Source organism: Mesocricetus auratus, unplaced genomic scaffold, assembly GCF_017639785.1.
Source record: "Mesocricetus auratus isolate SY011 unplaced genomic scaffold, BCM_Maur_2.0 Super-Scaffold_100024, whole genome shotgun sequence".
NCBI classification, from domain to species: Eukaryota; Metazoa; Chordata; class Mammalia; order Rodentia; family Cricetidae; genus Mesocricetus; species Mesocricetus auratus.
This window is the reverse complement of record NW_024429205.1, coordinates 29615114-29631568: the sequence shown is the minus strand read 5'-3', so window position 1 is coordinate 29631568 and position 16455 is coordinate 29615114. Positions and strand designations below refer to the sequence as shown.

At 47.3% G+C, this 16455-nt stretch overlaps 1 protein-coding gene across 1 annotated transcript in view; it reads right to left on the bottom strand.

Annotated features, from left to right (window-relative positions):
• Positions 1-15037, bottom strand: part of Galm (galactose mutarotase) — a 35483-nt gene extending 20446 nt beyond the window's left edge. Inside the window, exons 1-3 of the mRNA XM_005073617.4 lie at positions 14496-15037; positions 8952-9106; positions 253-459 (exon numbers count right to left, since the gene is read on the bottom strand). Of these exons, the coding sequence (XP_005073674.1) occupies positions 253-459; positions 8952-9106; positions 14496-14685 (552 nt within the window). The 5' untranslated portion in view covers positions 14686-15037. The remainder of the gene's footprint in view (positions 1-252; positions 460-8951; positions 9107-14495) is intronic.
• Positions 15038-16455: the final 1418 nt, after the last annotated feature.

The window sequence follows — 16455 nt, the reverse complement described above, 5'->3', positions numbered from 1 at the left end:
TCCCTGAAATAACCCATGCCTCGTCTGTATCACAGGGATATAGCTACCTCCCTTGGCAGGATGACATAGTCACTTCCTCCTCTATGACTCCCATGTTACTGAGCATCTACTTAAAGCCAGATACTCCGCTAGGATCATTTTCATCACCAAGGGCATGAGTTCATCTCCGAGATGGGCTGGTCTCTCCAGCCACATTCCATGGCCATTCCTCCAGCACTCTGCTTACAGCAGGAGAGATGGAAGTTCACTTACCTGGCCTGCTAGGTTGAAGTAAGAATGGTTGGTCAGATTAACTGGTGTGGTCTGGCTAGCCTGTGCTCTGTAGTTGATTACAAGCTCTCCACCATCCAGGGTATACGTCACCCAGACTTTCAGCTCTCCGGGGTAGCCTTCCTCACCGTCTGGACTGACTCGAGAAAACTGGATGCCATTGGACAACACCTGAGGGGTCCAGAGGACCTGGGAAGAAGTGTTTAAAGCTGCTTAGTCACTCCAGTGCCCACCAGAACACCACATTTCAATATTTAAAGAGCACAGACCTAGAAAAGGAGCTAGTTATGCGGAGATGAAGACTTCTGAATAATAGTCTGGAGCTTTGCTCACCTAAAACTGTTTCCTGCAGGAAGATGGCCTTTGAGGGAAAACGTTTTCCTCCGTATCTACTTGCATGCCTTACATTTTCTTCTCCTAACTTTATACTTATGTGTCTGTTTTCCTTTTGATTCACACCCTATCCCCTGGTCCTGGCTGTCATGGAACTCACTCTGTAGACCAGGATGGCCTCAAATTCAGAGACTTGCCTGCCTCTGCCTCATGATGGCTGGGCCAAAGGTATGTGCCACTACCGACTGGCTTTGACGTGTACTTTAATCTTAGAGTTCCAGTCTGACAAATATTAAGACATCAAAACCTACTTATATCATTTAAAGATAACCTTGGGGCCAGGAATGCAGTTCATTTGGCAGAGTGCTTGCCCAGCACGCACAAAACCCTGGATTAAATTTCTAGAACCACTCAGGTAAGGACTAACTTAATGCATTAATATTCTGCATTCCTTCTTACCTGTTCTCTCCTATAAAAAGAGCACTCCACATACCAATGACAGATTATTCACCATGTTTTCAAAGGGAGGCACCTGTATCCTACAGTGTTGTAACACAGAGTTGGACTCCCCAGCCTCTCTGATCAGTTTCTCCCAGTCATTCCTCCCCCTTGCTTCCCTCAGCCTGTCTGCTGTTCATGGATTTTCCTGCATTTCTAAATAAAAGCAAACACAGCTGACTTTAGGAAAAAAAATTTCTAGAACCACACAAGTTCTGGCATGGTAGCAGATGACTAAAGCCTCAACATTTGGTAGTCAAGAGAATCAAAGAGTTCAAGGTCATCCTCAGCTCTTAGGGAGTTCCAGACTAGCCTGGGCTGCATGAGATACTATCTTCAAAAACAAAAAATCAACCCCTTTCTACTACTACTATATATAGACATCTAATTGTTTATTAACTTGTCTTTTTTGAGACAGGATTTCTCTGTAGCTTTGGAGCCTGTCCTAGAACTCCATCGGTAGACCAGCCTGGCCTTGAATTTACACAGATCCGCTTGCCTCTGCTTCCTGAGTGCTGGGATTAAAGGCGTTAGAAGCCTTTGCCCATGCTAGGCTAGTGCTCTCCCACTGAGCTACACTCCCAGCCCCTCTGTAAATACTTACTCTAAATACTCTGAGGTTGCCCATGCTCGTTGTGCAGGGTTTAAAGCAAATAGCTAGCATGCTTATTCCATTTGGAAGAGTAGCAACCCATAAGTCAGCAGTCCTGATTTAGGAATTAGGGTGTCCCGTGCTCAGGGTGCAGCTTTGGGAACCAACCTTTCCCTAAAATAGAGGTACTGAAAAAGTTACCCTGAAGAGACCTTCTTAGTCCAGCAAACATGCTGCTAAGAACAGTAAGAACTATGGAGAAGTTCTCCAAGAGCACTTTTGCAAATGGAAACAGGAGTCCTGGGTTTACAGTGGAGCCTCTCAGCTTTGCCCAGCAGTCCTAGGCTCCTGTAGTGACCAGCCTCCCTGTTTTAGCAGCCATGACAGGCTACCACGTGCTTTCCTGACCTTGCTGCTCCTGTCCTGGTCACTAGGAGGTCAGATGCCCTCCTCGAGGCAAGGAGCCAATCAGAAGTTAGCTGGCGGGGCTGTGCTTTACAGCTCTGGGGCTGCCTTAAGAACAAGTGCACAACAGTGACGTGCAGAGCATAGCAACCGCCCTGGGAGGGCCTATGGGCCATAACAACCAGTTGACCAATCAACACCAGCCAGGTCATCCAAACCTGGAAGCGCACCAATCCTGAGACTGTTTCATACCTCCCCTTTCGCTGCCCTTTAAGATCCCCGCCTCGAGGTTGCTAGGGGTCTTTCTCCAGCTGTCTGCCTTGGTGGTGGGGCAAAGGATCCGAGCTAATGGGTTTAGCAAGTTAAATAACTTCAATAAAGACTCTTTGCTTTTGCATCGAAGTGGGCCTCTTGGTGATTTGGGGTTCAGAATTTAGGCACTGCCGGGCGTTGGTGGTGGACGCCTTTAATCCCAGCACTTGGGAGGCAGAGACAGGCGGATCTTTGTGAGTTCGAGACCAGCCTGGTCTATAAGAGCTAGTTCCAGGACAGCCTCCAAAGCCACAGAGAAACCCTGTCTCGAAAAACCAAAAAAATAAAATCAAATAAAAAACAGAATTTAGGCACAACAGAATGACTCTAGTGAAGAGAAACCCCACATTATCAAGTGAGCATGGTGAGCCACACCTGGCTAGCAGCTTCACAGGGGCCGTCTCACTGTCTTAGAGAGGACAGATAGGAGGCCCTGTTATCCAACAACGGAAAGCCGAAGCTCAGGAAAAAAGGAAGTCTGTTACATATGGTTCCCTCCTCACCACCCGTCCCCCAAGACAGGGTTTCTCAACAGTCCTGGCTATCCAGGCACTTGCTCTGTAGACCAGGCTGGCCTTGAACTCACTGAGATCCACTCTGCCTCCCCAGCACTGGGATTAAAGGGGCATGCGCCACCACCATCCAACGTATGTGTCATTTTTAAAAAAGAAAAAGAAACTCCTTAAATGGACAAACTGTTCACCGAAGGCTACCTGGACAGCAACAATGGATTTGGGCCAGAGCATGCTCCTTGTCCTACAGACATCAGAATGAACTGGCCAGAGTCTCATGCCTGTGCAGTTCGGGATAGCTAGCAAAGGGACAAAGTACAAGAACGTCAGTTGGCTGGGTGCTCCTTGGTTGCTAATCTATTTTCCATAAGCACCTGAAGTACAGGATTAGGTTCTTCAATTGGCCGGGTGCTCCTGGATCGCTTATTTATTCCCATAAGCCACCTGAAGTACAGGATTTGGTTCAACCAGGTGTAGGTCAACGGTTGAGCCCTGACCATTTCTTACAGCGCCAACTAATTTTGTTATCTCGGTACTGAGTTCAGTGGAGTCAGGTTTCCTGCTTCTTTCTACCCGAGAGTACTTTGTGGCTTAAAGGGAGATGAGGTGGAATCTTGCTTAAAAATCAACCCTGTAATGAGGGCTAGAGCTAGGATTCAAACTCAAGTCTAGCTGCCAGTGATAGTCCACATTTTGGTTTCAGCAAATGTGTTCTTTAAATTTACATTTAAAAATACTTATTACGCAGGGTGTTGGTGGCGCACACCTTTAATCCCAGCGCTGGGGAGGCAAAGGCAGGCAGATCTCTGTGAGTTCAAGGTCAGCCTGGGTTACAGAGTGAGTGCCAGGATAGGCTCCAAAGCCACACAGAGAAACCCTGTCTCTAAAAATCATTATTTTGGCAAATCTCGGCTTCAAGGCCAGCCTGGATGGACAGGGCTACACAGAGAAACACTGCCTCAACAAACAAAAAGCAAACAAACGAAAAAAAATTTAAAATGCCTGTGTGTCTGTGTGGGGTAGGTAACTAATATGTCTGTGGAGGCTAGAAGTGGGCTTCAGATCTCCTGGAGCTGGAGGTAAAGGCAGTTATGAGCCGCCTGATGTAGTGCTGGGAACTGAACTTGGATCCTCTATGTAGTCCTGGCTGGCCTTGAGCTCACAGAGATCCGCCTGCCTCTGACTCCCGAGGGCCATTATGCCCCACCAGCTGCAGCAAGTACTCTCAACCATCCAGCCATCTCAGCAGCCCAAACATCCTTTCTTAAGGACCAGGTGTAGGTTTAGGTTTAGACTCAAACCTATGATATGTTGCCTCTCCCTCTGCAGCATTTCCTCCTGGCAAGCATAACTGGCCAAATCTCCATTTTTAACAGAACAGCTAAGCTAAACCATGTCATTCCACCTAACGTTAAAAGTTAAAACCTGTTAGACTAGAGGAACAGCCCCTGAGGCCAGGTCTTGTTCACTCAACCCCCGACCAGGATCTGCTCTCAGAAAATGAGCATCTGACAGGAAGGGAGCCCAGACGGGACAAAGGCCTCTGCATTCCCACAGTGAAAGCAGAGAACAAATTCACTGAGATCAGATGATGCCCTAATTAACTCCCCAAAAAGGTAAACTTTCAAGGCATCCAAAATGGGAGCCCTAGGGGTTGCAGAGATGGCTCTTGCAGAGGACCCAAGCTCATTCCCATAACCCACTAAGGCTCACAACCATCCGTAATTCCAGTCCCAGAGGATCTGATGCCCTTTCCCAGGCATGCAGGGCACAGACATACATGCAGGCTAAACAGTCATGGATGTATAATAAAATAATAAATCTAAACACAAATCAAAAAGGAAGCCTAGGGGTGGCAAAACATGTCTGAGGGCAACAGCATTTGCATGCAAACCTGACAACCTGAGTTCCACTTCTAGAGCACACAGTGGGAGGGGAAAATGGATTTCTAACAGTTGTCCTATGACCTCTACACTGGCAGCACATAGAGACACGCACGCTGTGGAACATCTGTTAGCTGTGGTACATTCTTTTATGCTGTGGAACATCTGTTTAATGATGCAAAGATGTGTGGCATGCTTTTTTATTTTATTTTGGTTTTTTGAGACAGGGTTTCTCTGTATTGCTTTGGAGGCTGTCCTCAAACTCACAGAGATCCGCCTGCCTCTGCCTCCCGAGTGCTGGGATTAAAGGCGTGCGCCACCAGCACCGGCATGTGCTGCATCCTTTTATGTTGCATTTGTTTAACTGTGAAGCTGTGTTATTTCGCATGCCTAAAACACCCACTGGTCTAATAAAGAGCTGAACGACCAATAGGCAGGAGAGGAACATGTGGGACTGCCAGGCAGAGGGAATAAATAGGAGGGGAAAAGGTAGGAGAGGAGGTGCCAGCGCTCAGCCGCGGAGTATGAAGTAAAGACAGGCATATAGAACAGAGAAAGGTAAAAGCCCAGAGGCAAAAGGTGGATGGGATAAGTTAAGACTGCTAGAAGCCGGGCGGTGGTGGCGCACGCCTTTAATTCCAGCACTCGGGAGGCAGAGGCAGGCGGATCTCTGTGAGTTCGAGGCCAGCCTGGTCTACAAAGAGAGTTCCAGGACAGCATCCAAAACCACAGAGAAACCCTGTCTCGAAAAACCAAAAAAAAAAAAAAAAAAAAAAAAAAAGACTGGCTAGAAACAAGCCACCTAAGCCCAGGCATTCATAAATAAGTCTTACTTGCTCAGCCTAGACCCAAGGCTGTGGGGGTGGAGAGGTGCCTTGGTCCTGCCTCAATGAGACATGGGACAGACTTAGTAGACTTCCTAGGGGAGGCCCTACCCTCTCTGAGGAGAGGAGGGGAGGTGTCGGGGGTAGGGGGAATGGGGAGATGGGGGGTGAGGAGAGTAGGAGGAGAGGAGGAAGGGGGAGCTGGGGTTAGTATATAAAAAATAAATTAATAAAAAACATTAAAAGAATAAATCTTATTTGTAAATGTATTTACTTGGGAGCTGGGTGGAGGACCAACAAAGAGCAAAGAGTAAAAGTAAACAACCACACAGACACAGACACACACACACACACAGACACACAAACACACATACACACAAACACACACACACACACACACAAACACACAGACACACAGACACACAAACACACAGACACATACACACGCACGGGCGCACACACACAAACACACGCACACACACAAACACACACACAGACACACAAACACACACAGACACACAAACACACACACAGACACACACACAGACACACAAACACACAAACACACACACACAGACACACACACAGACACACAAACACACAAACACACACACAGAACACACAGATACACACATGAACACATATAAATATACACACACATGCACATACACACAAGCATGCACAAGCACACATATACATGGACACAGATATATACATGGGCACACACATACACACATACAAAGATATATACACACAGATAAGCACACATATGCACACAAATGAAATCTTTAAAAAATTAAGGCACCTGTTACACTTGTAACTTTAAGGAAAAAAATTCTCAAATGGAAAATTTTAGGAATTAAATGTTTGAAATAAAATGTTTTTTGCCTTGCCACCTAGATCTTTGGCCTTTAGAGAAAGGGCACAATGGAACTATTTTTATTTTCCTCAGCTAAGTGCAATTCCTATCCATGGAAAGGGTTTCCTGACCCTGGGTTTCCGAATTTCCAGAAATCTCACATCTTTAGTACTTCTCATACTATTTCTAGTCCTGTCAGGTGTTGATATAAATAGAAAAAACACATCATCTACAAACCAAATTATTCATTTATTGTTGGGATCAAATGAAGAATAAAGCATCAAGTTCAGCAGTGCTGCTGAGTTACTGTATTAACTCTTTCTGCCCCAGACTCCAGTGGACCAAAAAGAGCCATGTCTTTCCCTCCAGTCATGCTCTGGGCCACCCGCAGACGGACAGACAGATGCTCTCTGCTCCTCAAGGACAGCTCAAGCCCACCCCCTTGCTATGCACGTGCTCACCCTGCCTCCCCCAGACACTGTCCATGTCTGTGTGGTTGCAGTGCTCCTTCACCAGTTATGGAGGGGGCCGTCCTTGGAACCTCAGGTGCACACAAGGGACTCTCTCCAATAAAGGGCACTGCCATCGTTGGAATGTGTTGCCCAAAAGTTTTGTCTGTTGGGAATTTGGTTCTCAAATTCATGGTAGGGGTATTTAAGGTACACCTAATGGGAGATTAGGACTGGATGAGGCCATGATGACAAGCCCAGCCCTGTCCCCATGATGGTTTTATAGTAAGAGGAAGAAAGAGCTGAGCTTCCCAGCTATCCTAAGAGGCCTCCTCCATGTTTGAATGAAGCAAAGGGAGAAAGAGCTTGCATGTGAGACACAACCGGAGGCTGGTGCCATGCGTTTAAACCTCCAGCTGCCAGAAACCTGAGCTAATTTGGACCTTTGTCTTAACAAACTACCTTGTTTGTGTGCCCAGTTGTACTGAAACCAAATGTGCTCAGGCAGGGTTAAGGGGATGTACTTGAGCTGGCAGAGTAAACACCTGGCATGTGGGAAGCGACTCCTGGCCTGGGGAAGCGGGCCAGCAGCTAAGAGTGCTGGATGCTCTTGCACAGCGCCCAAGTTTGGTTTCCAGTGCCCACATCTGGCAGCTCAAAACAGACATAACTGTAGCTCCAGGAACCTAACACTCTCTCTGGCCTCACTTAAGCAATTGTGTGTGCGCGTGCGCATTCACACACACACACACACAGACATGCACACTCACACACATATAAATAAAATAAATCTCAAAAAAAACAAAAACAAATTAGCAGTCCCGGCAATGGGGAGCTAGAGAAAGGAGGGTCATAAGTTGAAGATTATTCTCAGTCACACACATAGCCGGTTCAAGGCCAGCATGGGATCCTGCAGGAAAAAAAGGGGGGAGGCAGACAGCTATGCACTTGGTATTTGTGTTCTAAAAGGGAACGTGTGTCAATGAATGCCATAGAAAACACAGGAAAAGGAAGAACATGGTGGGTAACACAAGCCACTGTTTTGAGGCCCCTCCGCAGACCCCTGTCCCAGCTAAGGCTGGGTCCAGCTTCCTCTGGGTTGAGGCTTGCTCACGAACCTGGCGTCTTGTAGAAACCCTCAGCCCTAACTGGCAGAACTGACACTTCCCTCCATGGTCTGCTCTGCCTAGTGTGAGAAGCACCTCGCTGAGGGAAGGGAACCACCAGGGCTGTCCGGATCTAGGACAGGAAGCTGCTGACTGAAGTGGGGGAACAGAGAGCAGCCGCGGCCTTTAACCTCCACCCACGGTCTCATCCTCTCTGCTAAGGCCAGAGGAAAGTTACCTCTATGGTTTTCTCCCTGGAAGCCCAGAGCATGACTCACAGCAGGGCTGGGAAGCACAAGGTAGGGTTTGTACATCACGTGCCCTCCTGACTCCGTTTCCCAGGGATTTGGGAGTGCGTGTTCAGAAAGGGGACCTGCAGACAACCTGAGCTAACCGTGGGGAACAACACACTTCAGTGGAAGCATAGACCCAGGTGTGGTGCACGCTATGTATGGGGGAGGGGCCGAAGGACAGACTCAAGGAGGTATGTTGAATTGTGTACACTGGCGGGAGCCTTGGAGGACACAAGTACTAACGTGCAGGAATGAGGGATCTGGGGCCAAGTAGGCCCCACTATCCTACTAGGAGATGTGGAGCCTTTTGGGGCCTCGGCAGTCACATTTGGTGATCATGCACGGTTTTAGCAAGGACTAGAGAAAACAGATGCAAATGCCTGTGCAGTAAATCGTAGGAATAATCATTACTCCATGTTTCTGAAACCCAACTCCCTGAGGCTAATACTGTGGAAGCCATGCCCTGTCTTCCTGAGTCCAAGGCTGTCAAAGTCAGGAACCAGCAAACTCTTTCCTGGATCCCTGCACCACATGGGCGTTCCTGGGTGTGGGATTAAGTCTCCCATATACAGGCTTGAGGGGACTCTGAAGTGTGCCAAGAGGGGCTCAACTCACCTTATCAAACCCTCTGAAACCTCCATGGAGACTGTTGGGCTCTCTGTTGATGGGCAGGTGGTACTCCTTCCCATCCACTGTGAATCTTCCTTTGGCAATTCGGTTGGCTACCCTCCCAACCACTGCTCCAAAGTAGGGTTGCTTCTGAAGATAGCCTGCACACACAGACAGGACATAATAGCATTAGTTTGTTTGTTTGTTTGTCTTGAGGGTTTCTCTGTGTTTAACTCCGGCAATCCCAGAACTCACTCTGTAGACCAGTTTGGCCTTGAACTCACAAAGATCTGCCTGCCTCTGCCTTCCCGGTGTACCACTAGGCCCAGCCTAGTCTTAAAAACGCACATACACAACACGTATGCCAATGTGCTGCATGTATGTCAATGTGCCACATGTATGCCCGGTGCCAGAGGAAGCCAGAAGAGGTCATTGGATTCCCCTGGAACTAGAGTTACATACAATTGTGAGCTGCTGTATGGGTGTTGGGAATTGAATCTGGGTCCTCTGAGAGAACAGCAAGTGTTCTTAACTGCTGAGCCATCTCTCAAACACCTCTTATGCAGTCTGGAAAGAAAACTATGACTTTATTTTTTTAAAACCAGCCAGAGGGCTCAGTGGTTAAGAATTCATACCTGCTCCCACAGAGGATCCAAGTTCAGTGTCTAGCAATCATATCAGGTGGCTCTCTACCTCCTGAAATTACAGCTCCAGAGAATCTGGGCACATGCACTCACAGACACACAAAGACACACACACAATTTTTTAAAACTTCAAATATACCATACAATTAGGAAGTAAAAGAAGGCTAAGTAAAACACAAGGATATATGGCAGGCTTCCCAGAAGAAACACAGAATGCCCAGTTAAATTTGCATTTCAGATAAGCAATGAATTGTTTTTTGTTTGGTTGGTTTGGTTTTTCCAGACAGGGTTTCTCTGTTTAATAGTCCTAGTTGTCCTGGATCTTGCTCTGTAGACCACGCTAGCCTGAAACTCAGAGAGTCTCAGGTGTTAGGATTAAAGGTGTGCACCATGACTGCCGGGATTATTACAAGTCTTAAAATCTCATCCCTAACATAGCGATCTACCATATTTCTCTTGATGGCTACAGGGTATCCTGATGAACATAAAATATTATTGGCAGGCGCTGTAAAAAGCAATGTTGCATTGTTGCAATTATGACTTTGCATGTAAGCAAGCAAACTGTAGCATTTCCCACTTCCTTACATTCCTCTATGCTTGGGTTACAACAGAAAACATCAAGGATTTTTTGCACAGTTTTTTTTTTTATACTAAGAATTCTTCCCCAAGGCACTGTACAACCACCACCACTTCTGATCAACACAGAATGGGATTCAAGCAAGTAAATTCTTTTTTCCACAGTTGTACAGGTACAGAACCTGAACTGAGTAAGCCAGGTTCCCACTGCTCACTTGGTCCGGCACAAGCTAAACATTAACCACTTTACATGATGGTTCTGGGCTCCACCTCTGACTGCTAACAATCACCAAGCAATTTCTAAGTTCCAGACGCTCTGCATTTCACCCTTAGAACTTTTCATCAAGGAAGGGAGGTACTCTTATTACCCCCGTTCCACCGAGAAGTTAAAATACTTTGCCTCCCAACACCATCAAGCAATAAAACCCAGAATTGAATCTTGAAAGTCTGGCTGCAGAGTTCACATGTCTCTGTTTCTCTCTTTTGTAGGAAGGATCATGCTACACAGCCCAGTTAGGCCTTGTAATTCTTTTTCTACCTCAGTGCTGGGATTACTGGTATGTGTCACCACATCCTCTGAGTCCATGCTCTTAGGCACATCATCACCTACCAGTTGTGGCGTCTGTGCCACAAGCAAGTCCGAGGCACGGGGAAATGAAAGACAAGTCGTCTGGCTGTCTGTACTAAGAGAATGCATCTGCTGCCTTTATAGCCAGAGAATGGGTGCTGCATATATGTGTCTGCTGGTGTGCCTTTATTGCAAGTGCTAAGAGATTTCTCTCCCTCTCCCTCTCTCTGAAGAGGGAGCAGGCTTATATACAGGCTTACAGCACAGTGGAAAAACCCCAGGTGGAAGAGCTCCTGCTCATGAGCCTGTAAGAATACCTTCATTGGGGACCTCTTCCTTCAACAGTGACTTGGGCCCTGGAAAAGAGCTGCACTTGCCAGTTCCTTAGTTTGGATGAACAGTTTCTAGAAATGAAACTGTTAGGACCAAGAAAGCATTTCCCTTGTAGTCTCTGGAGAACCCTTCACAGAACAAAGGCATCAAGTATCACAAAGCCTTCCCATCCAATCAGGACTGTGAAAAATGACAAGCTCAGATCCAGAAGAGGGCATGACTGAAAGGGTTTTGAAATGCAGAAAATATTGTTTATCATCAAAAGGTCAAAGTTCCTAGGTCTAACAGTGAACTCAACTGCCGAGTTGAAAGAGTAAAGTTTGTCCTGGTTCTTTGAGCCAGAATAAATTAGTAAGTGCTTATTGGTAGCATACAGCCTTTCTATTCCCATGCCACCCATATCGGACAGCCTACGACTTTGCCAGAAGGCCCTTTTAAAGTCTGAAGGAAAATTACTCCTAAGGAAAATTACTCCCTATTTTCCCTCCGAAGCTCCACCCACTGAACTACTGTCCTTAGGCTGTAAGAAAACATGAATAGACAATCACTTAGATAGTATCTCCATGACATAGTATCAGGATAAGCAAAGTTAAATGAATACAAAGTCTAGCAGAGTGAAAGAAGCTATTTAAGGACAAAAGAAGGAAAAGAGATGACAACGATTAACACTTCTCTCAGTTAGAGACTTTGCTCACGTGGACAGACAGGGGCAGATACACACACACACAACAGGTCTGGAGCCCTAAACAACTCACTGAAGATCACACAGCATTAACAAAGCATTGATTTAAGTCAGGACTTGTCAGCGTTGGGCATCTGCAGTGTCAATCTTCAGTCTTTAACCAAACCTCTTTTGTCTCCACTCCCTCTTCAAAACCCAGGTTTTGTTTGTTTTTCTGTTTGTTCGTTTGTTTGTTTGAGATAGGCTTTGAGATAGGCTTTCTCTGGCTGTCTTGGAACCCTCTTTGTAGACCAGAACTCACTAAGATCCACCTGCCCCTGCCTCCCAAACTCTGGGATCAAAGGTGTGTGCCACCAACACCTGGGTTTTTGATGCTACAGTCTCCATCCCCATGAGTGCTGAAATTATCGCAAACATCACAATGTCTTGTTTTTATACAGCACTAGGGATGGAGTTGCTGTTGTTGTTGGTTTGTTTTCCAAGACAGGGTTTCTCTGTGTAGCCTTGGCTGACCTGGAACTTCCTTTGTAGACCAGGCTGTCCTCAAAATCACAGTGATCTGCCTGCTTCTGCCTCCCAAGTGTCAGGATTAAAGGTGTGCACTACTTGGGAATTCTTCAAATCTTCAAAACTACATTAGGCAGGCACTTTATTGACTGGGCTACACCCCAAACCAGCCCTCAGACCTCTGCAGCTTGCTTACTGACAGACGGGGTTTCTCTGTGGCTTTGGAGCCTGTCCTGGAACTCGGTTGGTAGTCCAGGCTGGTCTCGAACTTACAGAGATCCACCTGTCTCTGCCTCCCGAGTGCTGGGATTAAAGGCGTGCTCCACAAACGCCCAGCTAGAAAGCACTTCTTAATATTAATAATCTACATGTTTTCCTTTCAACCTCTCTTTTGAAAATAGTGTTTCTCTCCTTTTAAAATAATTCAGTATCAAATTATAGCCCAGGAATGAAAATGTCCATCTTGATAGACACATCAGCAAGAATATTTTAAAAGTTCTGATTTGGTGAGGCTGTGATGCATCTTGATAAGAATATGCTATTGAACAGTGGTTCATGCTGCAACCCTTTAATACACTTCCTCACATTGTGGTGACCCCACCATAAAATTATGTCATTGCTATTTCATACGTGTAATTTTGCTACTGTTATGAATCCTAATGCAAATACCTGATATGCAACCCAAAGGTTGAGAACCACTGCTTTAGAGCCTTCTCAAGTGCCAGGGAGCCCAACAAGGAACCTGTTGGGCTACTCTAATCCCAGGAGAGCCAATGCCTTTTGTCTAGAGCTTTTATGAATAGGTGAGGCTAATTCTTTCACTGAGCCCCAATAGGCACCCCAAACTTAGATGAATGGCCTCACAACTGGTATTTCCATGCCTGTAAAGAAACTGGTGTCACCCGGTGGGAAGTCATCTCAGCTCCCATTTCATACGGACTCCAAAGACATCTTGTGATCTTATTTCAGGTCCAAGAGACTCTCACCTTGGAACTAAGAGGGTCCAGGAGTGAGGGCGGTTGTAGTCTCTATAAGGTGGTGGGTAATGCCCCCTGGCAGAGACTGATTAAGGGCAGGCACCACCATCACCTCTAATTCTCTTACTTGATGGGGGAAGTCCTATGTATATGTCAATAAAGCACTGTTGGCCAATAGGGAACCAAGATAGGTGGGACTAGGAATCCAGGAGGACTCTGGGTAGGAGAAACACAGGAGAAACTCAGGAAGTCAAGATGTAACGCCATGGGGACACATCTCATTTTGCTTTAAAAAAAAAAAAACAGGGTTTTCTTGTTGACCCCAAACCAAGAGCCAAATTAAACATCTGAAGAACCAAGTAGGTAGAAAGACACACCAAAAGGAAAACCTCAAACCTCCTCTTCTGGTACAAAATCTGTTTATACCCTACCACCTAGCAGAGCAGACTAATTCTGTTCCCATTTGCCAATTTTACTTCAGACTTTGCTTTCTGTCTGGTTACATGCAATGCTAAGGAAAGGCAAGATGCTCACTTTTCTGCTGCTGCAAATCAAACTGCAATCCAGAGACGTAACTTAGTAATTGTCCGTCTAAATTCTGTCTCCCAACTAAACTGCCAGTTGAGGGGGACCCTTGTCTATCCTGTTGAGTGAGTCCACTGCATCAACAGAGTGTTAACCGCATGAGTTAATATAAAACTGCTGCCTTTTGCCTGTAATGCCAACATTTGTGAACTGGAAGCGGGGTGATCAGGAGTTCCAGGCCAGCCTTGGCCACATAGTGAGTTGCCGGACAGATAGGGCTGCATGAGACCCTGTCCAAAACATAAAAAAAAAAAGACATCCGAATTGCCCAACGGATCGTAATGATTATGTCCCCGTGCTAGGAGGCCTTGTTTCCAGACTATTGGCTGTACCCCTTTGATTAAGAACATGTCCCCGAGCAAATGGAGGCACCGTGCTGGCCCACACTGACCACAGTGACCAAACCCTCCGGTGAGTTTACACCGGGCCTACATTCTGAGGCATTTCTGCTGCTCAATCAAAGTCCGATGGGGGGTGGAGTAGTAACAGGCGTCCGTCTTTGATTTTCCTTCCACGGAAATACACCAGGGAGGAGGGGGCTGCACGCACCCCGTGGCGCACAGTGCGAAGATCGCTCTGAGGAGTCTGGTACCTCGTGGGCCGTGACTAGTCCGACTGCCTAAGGGAGGCAGTGCGGGCCGGGGACCGCTCGGCAGCCCCGGGCAGGACGCGACCCACCTTCCAAGTCGGCGAAGCCGAGCACCACGTCGGAGGCTTCCCCCTGCCTGTCCCTGGCGCGCAGGGCAGAGATCGCGCAGCCCCAGGAGAGGACGTCCACACTCAGCTGGTCCGACCGGAGCTGGAACTTCTCCACTATCCCTTCCCCCGACGGCAGCTCTCCAAACACGGCTCTGGTCACCGAAACCATGAGGACGGCGGCGGCGGCGGGCGCGCGGCTGCACCCCGGGGCTCAGCTCCGGCCTTGGTCCCCTAGGGAATGAAGACGACAGGTCCCGGGAGAGGGGAGGGAATGAAGGCGACAGGTCCCGGGAGAAGGGAGGGAATGAAGGCGACAGGTCCCGGGAGAGGGGAGGGAATGAAGGCGACAGGTCCCGGGAAAGGGGGGAGGGACGCGGGTCGACTCCTCCCCTGCGGCGCCTGGGTGTGAGCACTTGCTCACCCTCGGGGTGGGGGTGGCGGGACGCAGCGCGGGGAGTGCCTGAGGCCTTGTAAAAACTTTCCTTTGCCTGTGGTACCGGAGAGGTAAACTTTCCAGTCAGGCTTGCGGGTCTTTTTCTCTCTCGCTAATCCTGGCTGCAGGGCATGTCGGGAAAGGTAGTCTTTGAGAAAAATTGCAATTGCATCTTGGGGCGTGTAGTTTAAACCAAAGCAACTGCTTATTTTGCACAGGCGCGCGTGGTCAAAAGACAGTCTGGTTCTCTACCCTGTAGGCTCTGAGGAATCACCTCAGGGGGCAGGCTACGGGGCCGCTCCTTTATTCACTAAGCCATGCTGCCCACCCGCAAGTAGTCTTTCTAAACCCCAGTTTCTCTGCTCCTGGGAGGAGCTGGTTGGCCGGTTAATGCTGCCTGTTAATCCTGGGACAGTAAGACTGATCCCGAGGGGTCAGTTAACTCTTTGATCAGGGTGCACCCGGTGTACTAAGTAACGAGGTACCGTGGTGGTTGGAAATGGAGAAAGTCGTTGCAGACTCCTCTGCTTGCTGACTGAGGATCCGTTTTGGTTTTCTTTTTCTCTCTTCGTTTTTCTTCCTTTGTCTCAAAGGATTAAGCCCTCACTAGATTGGATCCTCTGACTTTCAGTGTCCTTGTTAGGCAGGCCCTCCTGAAACCAAAGAGTTTCAGATTATGTAGACATCTACCCCCTTTTGCTCCCGAAGTCCAAGGCTCCTTTAAGAAGGGATTAATGGTGTTTGCCTTTTATGCTTTTTTTTTTTTTTTTTCGAGACAGGGTTTCTCTGTATTGTTTTGGAGGCTATCCTGGAACTAGCTCTGTAGACCAGGCTGGTCTCGAACTCACAGAGATCCGCCTGCCTCTGCCTCCCGAGTGCTGGGATTAAAGGTGTGCGCCACCAACGCCCGGCCGTCTTTTATGCTTTATTTAAATGTATTTTATGTTCATGGGTGTGAAGGTGTTAGATACCCTGGAACTGGAATTACAGGTGTGAGCTGCCTTGTGGGTGTTGGGAATTGAACCTGGGTCCTTTGGAAGAGCAGCCAGTACTCTTAATTGCTGAGCTGTCTCTCCAGCCTGGAACATGTACTTTTAAAACAGGAATTAAGGGAACACATATTTATTACAGTCCAGTTACCAGGTAAATGCCAGGTACTGTTTCTTTTCGTATCCTTTGAAAGTAAAAAGACATACTTAAGTGTGTACAGTTGGGAGAAGATTCTGAGGTCCTTGCTTAGGTGTCCCAGTTTTGACTCTGGGAGCCTAAGGTGATAATCACAAATCTTCGTTTTTTAGATGTATTTATTTCATGTATTAATTGTTTCGCCTGCGTGTATGCATGTGCTCCTCATTCATGAGGGGAGCTCAGAGAGGCCACGTTGAGTGGACTGGAACTGAGGTTGTAAATGGTTGTAAGCCACCATGTGGATACTGGGAACTGAACCCTGGTGCTCTGCAAGAGTAAGAAATGCTCTTTTTTGCTGACCCTGTAAAATCTTTTTTT